Raw genomic sequence first — 8,688 nt, 5'->3', positions numbered from 1 at the left:
AAAGCGAATCGAAATGGAATCTTTGTAAGTCAACCGAAGTACACCGAGAGTATACTGGAACGTTTTAAATTCGACACTGTAAATTCAGCCTATACGCCAATGGAACGAGGAATGTTGACTGATGAGAAGAATTACGAAAATGATAAACCACTGTCGAAAGACAAACCATATCGTGAAGTGATCGGAAGCCTCCTGTATCTCGCAACAATATCACGTCCTGATATTAGCTTTGTTGTGAATTATCTCAGCAGATTCAACAACAATCCAATGGAAAGCAGTTGGAAGATGGTGAAACGAGTGTTTGCGTATTTGAAAGGAACCGTAAATTATGGAATCTGGTTCAATGGAGATACCGAGCTCATCGCCTACACCGATTCTGATTATGGTGGCGATGCACTCACCGGACACTCGACTAGCGGAGTCCTTGTGATGAGAGGCGGACCAATTGTCTGGTACGCGCAGAAACAACGACTGGTCGCAACATCTACGGCAGAAGCTGAATATCGAGCCGCTGTCTCAGCAATTGATGACGTCTGCTGGATTCGCAGGATTGGAAAAGAACTGGAAATTTTTACATCAGACAAACCAACAACGCTATGTGTCGACAATCAATCCGCTATTCACATGCTGAAGAACTCGTATGATGGAAAAATAACTAAAGGCAAGAAACACATTGAAATTCCTAGAAAATTCATCAAAGAGCACGTAGACAAGACAGTTAGACTGAAACATGTTAGAAGTTCTGATCAGCTGGCAGATATACTTACCAAAGCGTTATCTCGCAAAACTTTTGAAGATTTACGCTCTAAAATAATTAAGGAGGAGTGTTGAGTATTAATTATTTTGTAAAGCGACCTTCAATGGTGAAATCAGACTAGGCCATGTTAGGGTAGAATGTAAGAGCTATAAGTTAAGTTGGTACTGTCAGAACTGGCAAGAAGAGAAGGGGAAAAGAAGGGCTTGTGTCAAACGCCGTATTGTGCGACGTCCTTTTTTTCATTTCGACCGTCGAGCAGACAAAATGTTCGGTCTGATAGTGTTTATTAAATAACAAAAGGCGCTTTTTGTTATCCAAATAAATTCATTTCTTATCCAAAGTTAATAAATTAATAACACAAAAGTTTCTGAATCCCAAAACACATTTGTAATAGAGAAAAATACTTTAAAATGTTGATGAGTCAATGTTCTACATTTCTCTCTCAAAAATTTCCTGTAATGAAGATGCTTCCTGGAGGCAAAAAATCCATCCCTGCTTAACGAATGTAAAATCAATTGACTTCCAATCTTTAGTGATTCCAAAAAAAAAGGTGAAATTTATCCAAATTACCTACTAATTAAATTAACCGTTGAAGAACACGCAGGCCCCCGCTTTTTCATCTAATCGCAGTAGAACATGGCATAACTTAATATAATCTTTTGTGCAGTTGGTGCATTTATTCCGTTTAAATTGACCTACAATAATCGTCATATTGGATAAAATAATTCAATTTGAGTCGTTCAGTGATTACTGAGTGAGGCAGCCGGAGTACATTCCTAGCTTGAGGGCTCCCAGAAAATGTCACAATGCTGCCGATGGGCTTTGATGGGGTTTTGAGGAAGACCAGCTGCTCGAAGTCTTCATCTTGGGCTTTTTGGATACGGTCTGAGTCTCTGAGTGTAGTTCGAAATGGATCGTTTGACGGGGTCGCGCACTATGACGAATGACTGGATCAATTTGTGCATTTATTCCGTTTAATTTGTCCTACAATAATCATCACACTGGATAAAATAATTCAGTTTGACTTGTTCGTTGATTTCTGATGAGAATAATTTCTAATTTCACTTTGACATTTGAATTTTGCATGGGTAATGAAAAAACGCGATCGCCGAACTTCGACAGTGCGACGGAACATTTCGCGACAAATCGGATCGGGCGCGAATTTCAAAATACGATTTTTAAAACCTTTTTACAGTGAATGAGCGCGATGCAACGATTTGAAAAAAATACTGGTCGATAGCCCTCTTCGACCTCCACAAAGGCATCACTCAATAATAGCTTTTTTTCACTACTAGCCTCAGAAGACTTCATTATATATCGTGTTTGATGCTTGAGAAATTACTGTTCTCCACCTTACCCAATAATGGATTTTTCTCTCCTACTAGTAGATAATGAAAATAATTGACAGTATTGCCATGGTTACCTTAGAATGTCGTAGTTGAGGTGTTTACTTGACATTAAGCTGCCACATTTTATACATTGTTTATTAATGATAGATGATGTAGAACTGGGAAGCTGAAATTTCTTGCGAAATCTTAAATTTGCCGCCTGGACCACACTCCAGCAAGAATGCCACCAGAGCAATCATGAAAAATCTATTGCAGTTATTCTTACGAGCACGCGACATTTTTAACCTCTAATTTGTGTAATCTGTTAAGAAGTAGTATTTTTATAATAAATAATGAAAATGTTAATGTAGAAATAATATTGTGTTATTCGAAAGACAAATGTTTATTAAAAAATTGAGAATAAGAAGTATTAACAACAAAGTAACTAAAGATTAACACCTCAACTATAATTATTTGAAATAATAGTTAATTGTGCAGTTGTGGCACGTCATATTGATTCCCGATGTATTGCGATTGGAGGTAAAGTTCTCCACCGGTATAGTTATTTCACTGTTTGTAGCAGCATGTGTGGAAGTAGATGGCATTTCACTACACACTTCTTCACTCCTCTCACATAAAATATTGGAAGAGCTAGGAGCAGGTAGGTTAATGTGATGAGGTGTTCCCTGAATTATATTTGCAATTCTTCTTTTGTCAGTGAGAGACTCCTCAACATACCCTTCAGCAACCATTGAGCTTTTCCAGCCCCCATGGCGTTTGAGTGATAATATGTCCCCACCCATATCAGCCAAAATAGTCGCTGATGTTCGCCTCAATGTATGGCCAGTAAATTTGTCGACATTTGGCAGTTGTAGGTATTGAGCTATTTTATAAGGTGTCTTGCTTATCGTATTATGTCCCATGTTTTGTCTAGTCGGTTTTCCACCTCTAAACCCAATGAAAAGCCTTGCCATATCAGGAGACGGCCTTTTTGTCAAGTATTTTTTAACCACATCAATCCAGGTGGGCTCCATAATGACAAATTTTCGAGAAGATCTTGTTTTTGTTTGAGGGATATTTATGACTATCATACCCTCTCGTGTATCTACATCTGTCATTTTCATGTTGCAGAGCTCATCTGTCCGACAAGCTCCTGCAATTCCTATAATGAGAATAACCTGGAAGCAAATGTAATTTGGCGTTTTTTAAAATCTCATTGTCAATTAACAGAATTACCTTAGACGAAAGAAAAATTTCATCAGGTGCTTCTAAAATAAATTTTGTGATTTGATGCTTCTCAAAAACAGCCGCCTTTTTGGGTGTGTAGGAATCATTTTTGCGTTTGAGAAAAGCAATTACTTTATAATATTTTGAAATATCCACATTTTCTTTTAATTTAAGAGTTTGTTTTAACATAGAAAATGTGGCCCATAGACTGGAAGCTTTTTTGTTTTTAGCTTTTTCTTCCATATAAACAAGAAGGACATTTTCTGACACTTTGGCCACTTTTTTAATTTTGCACCAATCTTTGAATTGTGCGTAAACTTTTAAGTAGAACTCTTTTGATTTTTGTGGCAGTAATTGATCACACTGCACGTTACTTGCTTCTTTTCGGATTTCTGGCGGGGTGCACACACTAGTATCTTCGTCGCTAGTCGACATTTTGCTCTTTATTAAGATTTTTGGTTTAATGTCATTTTTATTCATTTGTTTTCACAGGCTATTTGATTTTCATGGATATCTTAAATTCGTTCCGACTTTTATACATTGTCATTAAAGAAAAGTTAAACAAATGTGCTAGTAGTGAAAAAAATAATATATAAACCACGGGGAGAACCATTTTATAGCCTCGCTTTCATTATTACCCTCGACGCTACGCGTCTCGGGTATAATTCAGCTCGGCTATAATAGTACATTATGGAACTAGTGGATGAAGTTGAATTTCAACGGCGAGAGTGATTTTTTCACACGAGCGAGTGCAACGAGCGAGTGCGAAAAAGAAACTCGAGCCGTTGAAATTTCTTCATCCGCGAGTTGCATATACTATTTTTTCTAAGAAATTAGGAAATAAATGTTTGTTTATGGTAGGTATTTTATTTTTGAAATACATTAACTGTAATAGAACAATTTGTGCAATTATCACCAATAATATTTACACTTTTATCGTAAGTATTATTTGAACTTGTATCTTTGTTTAAACTTAGTTGGCTGCTTCCTGTATCAATAACTGCACTTGTATCAGATTCGAAAATGCCGCATTGGCAGCATTCAAAATTTCTTCAGAAACTTCGTCAGTCTCACTCATGTTCATTGTTTTCACTTGTGTAAACTAGCAGTATTAAACGTCAAACACTAACGGGTCGTCCAGCCTAGGCGTCATGATTTTCGAAGCGCGCGAAGCGGACGGTGCGGTCGGTGCAGGCGATACGCGACACGTTTCGCTAGCTGCGAAACGCTCAGGCTGGACGACCCGTTAAAATCGTAGACGGCCGAGTATTTTTCCACTAGAGGGTGAAATGAAATTTCATCCACTGCCAGCGATGGGAAAATGACAAACTTCAACCTTAATGAGTAGAAAAAAATTGTTTTCTCTCCCTTGGTATATAATTACTATAAAGTGATCTGGGGAGACGTTATAAAATAAAAACCAATTCCCATGTTAATTCCCTATATCCAGACTTGGATGCGGCACCCTGTATAACGGGTAATCAAAAAGTTTTTTCTAAGGTTATGTATGACTTTTACAGTTTAATCAAAGACATGACAAATATTTCCATGGCCAACTCTAATCTGAAAACTTTTTGATCATCCTTTATGTTTCAATTGCCGCCACCTCCCATCACCCAACTCCTAACCAGAAAAAAATTAGTCATAGTACTCGGACCACATTTTGCGTCAGAAGATATTTTACCGTAGGTACCAGATCTGTATGGTGTGTGGTAAGATACGATAGTAAACTGTCGTGTCGGCAGCAATTCTTTTAACCACCTCAAAGCACAAAGCTATCACAACCAAATCTACGACTTTTGTTTAGAACAAGCAATTCCTATTATGGAAACCGTTTCTTTAGATTCCGCCTTATCGAATTCCTTAATTATTGTTACGAGTAGGAACGTGAAGTTAAAACTAGCTTCACAGTAAATTGTACAATTTTTGATATAAATTTGTGGATAGAGAAATTTCACGCAATTTTTCCATTTTACAGATAGCAATTACATTTTTCGGTCACCCGGACAAAATTTAATAAACGATGTTCCCTCCACAGTTTTGCCAATTTTGGGGGAATTTTGAGTCACTTCTGTTGCCTGCCCAGATTGGAGTATTTCGCGATTTTAGCAGTAGTCAAACATAAAAACAAAAATACATTTACACACTTATGAATTTTCAGGATATAGCCAGAAGTAATAATGTTTTATTAGTCACATTAGTATGTATTAGTTGAAATAAAAAACGGCTTTCATACTGTTTATTGTTCTTAATTTACGAGTTGATTTCTAGCTGCAACAATAATTTTCTGATACACATTTTTCACTGCATCCTCTGCTTCGTCACAAGATCTGCTTACGTCTGGGTTGCTTACGGTAATATTCTTAATTTGGGACAATGTGAAATTGTATTCGAGTAGCCTTGCTTTAAAATGGTCAATTATACTTTCACACTAAAAATTTTAAGTTGTATATATAAAAATATTTTCTACAAAAGTTTAAATTACAATATCCATAACCACATAAGAGAAATCACTCCAAATTTTAGTAAAATGTACATACAACTGCAATAATCTTGTACCCTACAACATCAAAGTTTGTATTTAAACACGTCTCAGTACGAGAAAATGAACTTTTGCTTTCATACGAGGATAATGCATGCAATGCAAAAAACTCTGATTTATTTTGGAGATAATAATGGTAATTTCCCGTAATGATCGTGCGAGTTCTAGAATGATAACATTTGTAATATAATATGCATTATGCACATTATATTGCCACATTCTTTACAATTTTCTGACTGATAGAGACGACAGACAAACACTTACACATTTGAGAAACAAGTGTGGAACATCGATGGCGGTAGAAATGCGATTCATTTTCATCAGTATTATCTTATTATGCATATCCAAAATGTCTTTCATGAGTGATAACTTTTTAGAACCAATTGTACAAACAACTGAAAGTCAATTATCTATATATGAACGGTACAATTAATCATAGAAGCATGTTACCTTCTAATTTTTGTAGTAAAATATTTAACTTTTTTATATATTGCTTTTCTTTATTGATAAGGTTGTATATGTTTGACTCTAAGCTGAAAAATCGTAACTCCGTTATAAAAATAAACAGATTTCCTTCAGATATTACCAGTTTTGCTTACTACTCTCTCTACTTAATTTATTATCAATTTTTGATTTTTCTGTCTCAGAGTATCTGACGCGAGTGGAATGTAAATCATCACCTAAAAATAAATATCTACAGTTTTTGAAACTGCATTTTAGATTACAGTCGATGTAATTTGTACATACCACCTTCAAAGTTTACTACGGTATGACTAACAGAACGAAATTTTGGTGGAGGTGGTGCCTTTCTAAACGCTTTGTACTGTTTCTCTGAAAAATATCGAATAGGGATTATTCCTGCTATTTGAGATGTATTTACCTGTGATTTCATGACGACACAGAACCTTGCAGTTTGACATCGGCTCATCACTTTGTTTGGACATTTAAGACAGTAAAAACTTTATTAGTTATTTACCACTCAACTACATCAAATGATTTTAATAAATAGAAGAAAATAACAAACATCATTATGACGATTTTGTAGGTAGGCTTAAGGAAGCATATTGTTTCAAATATTTATCTTTATTTACCCAAGTATAGTGATAAGATAAGAAATGTTTTATCTATACTAATCAACTGCGAGCTGCCTGAAAGATCCTTCTAAGCCAAACACAGATTCGGATGTTCTCGGTTTTCCAGGTCGTTTATTTTCATCTGTTCTGTATTTTTCATCTTCTATAAACCAATCTCGATAACTTTCTATCTTAGATTTCCAGTGAGCTGCAATGTGCTCAATTTTACCACCTTGTCCACCATATTCTTCTGGTAATACTTCCTTTGGAATTACCTTACATAATTCCTCCAGTGACTCATAAACACACATCTAAAAATTGGGGTGACGTCCTTATTTACTGTCAACATAAAAAACTTACCCTTCTTTTCAACTTTTCCGTTAAAAATGGTTTAAACAGATTATACATTACGTCAAATACTCCACTGATGTTAAAGAAATGCCCTCCTTTGATTCTGTTTGGATAACCGTGTTGAAAACAGGTCATTGCTTTCTTAGTTAATGAGATAGACAAAGACTTCACAAAAGCTATAGACATATCAGACATATCTTGCACAGCCATAGCTCCAGAAACAGCCAAATTGTCATCTTCAAGAAGCAAAATATCTTGCATCATTGTACTAACTTTGAAAAGATCTGCTTGCTCGATTTTATGCTTTTCCACAAGGCCATTTCTCATAAGTAAAAGCCGTGGACCACCAGGACTTATTAATTTTGGTAGTGGAAGCATGACTCTAAGTAAAAGATAAAAATACTATTTGTGCTAAATAAAAACTTTGAAAGTTACCCCAATTTTAAGATTTTTTGCACTTGTGGAGAAGAGGGATCACGATTATGATATATTTCGGGTGTAATAGTTTTTAAAGTATAATGCATATCCAATTTTTCTTTTGTTCTTTCTAAGCTGAATTTGGTACCCCGTAAAAAGGTTATTAAAAACCGATCATCTGCAAGAGATGTGATAATATTTTTGTTTGACACATAAGTGAGGTTGTCTACCTGTTCTAGCTTTAAGATGTGGTTGCTTAGAAATCCATTCTCTAATGTAAGCCAAGTCACTTGGGATTCGTTTCGGATCTTCATTTAATTCCTTAATTGCTACTTCTTGCAGCTCTTTGGATAATTCTCGTATAGACATTGTTTCTTGTATATCGAAAAATACACTATAAACTTGCTGATGAATAAGAACAGTTTACACTGTAGATAAGACTTATCAACTGATATCAATTCAAAATTACGTACGTTTGGTTTTCGCATGACATCCAATATTAGTGAACTGGGAACAAATTGACAGTGATTTGTGTGTACAAACTTATCAAAAAGTAAAACATTGTAGGTACTCCTAAAGATTGTTGCTTTAGAAACAAAAGTGGTAAAGTTGGATTAATTATCTGTTAATACCTTAAGTTACTTGCATTCCCATTCATACATAATTTTTGGTTGTTAAAATAATAACATTAGTGTCAACTATTTATAATATAATTGGTAGTTGTGAATGTGAACCTGAAGTTACCTTGAGTTCTTCAGTATGCAAACTGTAAATAGAAGTATATTAAACACTACATTTCCTCATCTAAAACATCCCTGCATGTTTATTAATTCTATCGTGTACTGAAAGTTTTTTTACTAGATCTTTGGCTAACCGATCCAGATGTTTTTGAAATTTTATTTTAATGCCACGTATTTTTTTTATATCTCCTTAGCTTTGATGAATAATCCATTTGACGGATAATGACTTGTAAAATATGTATATTCTGGTTAA

At 35.2% G+C, this 8,688-nt stretch overlaps 1 protein-coding gene across 2 annotated transcripts; it reads right to left on the bottom strand.

The window, feature by feature from the left end:
- Nucleotides 1–5,537: 5,537 nt before the first annotated feature.
- Nucleotides 5,538–8,142, bottom strand: LOC135129823 (uncharacterized). 2 transcript variants are annotated; one of them, XR_010280648.1, is made up of 10 exons: nt 7,926–8,142; nt 7,714–7,873; nt 7,288–7,660; nt 6,735–7,238; nt 6,602–6,685; nt 6,441–6,534; nt 6,305–6,387; nt 6,119–6,249; nt 5,798–5,872; nt 5,538–5,743 (listed from the first exon to the last, which is right to left on the bottom strand). XR_010280648.1 is itself a non-coding variant. In XM_064057084.1 (10 exons), exons 4-10 carry the CDS (start codon nt 6,796–6,798, stop codon nt 5,561–5,563), a joined length of 714 nt encoding a protein of 237 aa, XP_063913154.1. In that variant the 5' UTR covers nt 6,799–7,238; nt 7,288–7,660; nt 7,714–7,873; nt 7,926–8,124; the 3' UTR covers nt 5,538–5,560. The 2 variants fall into 2 exon arrangements, 1 of the variants encoding a protein (XP_063913154.1); XM_064057084.1 differs by having other exon boundaries at nt 7,926–8,124.
- Between the last annotated feature and the right edge of the window lie 546 nt (nt 8,143–8,688).

Source organism: Zophobas morio, unplaced genomic scaffold, assembly GCF_036711695.1.
Source record: "Zophobas morio isolate AGI-343-1 ecotype UQ-CSIRO unplaced genomic scaffold, CSIRO_AGI_Zmor_V1 ptg000017l, whole genome shotgun sequence".
Taxonomy (NCBI): domain Eukaryota; kingdom Metazoa; phylum Arthropoda; class Insecta; order Coleoptera; family Tenebrionidae; genus Zophobas; species Zophobas morio.
Note: the sequence above shows the minus strand (reverse complement) of the source record. Positions and strands in the feature narration are given on the sequence as shown.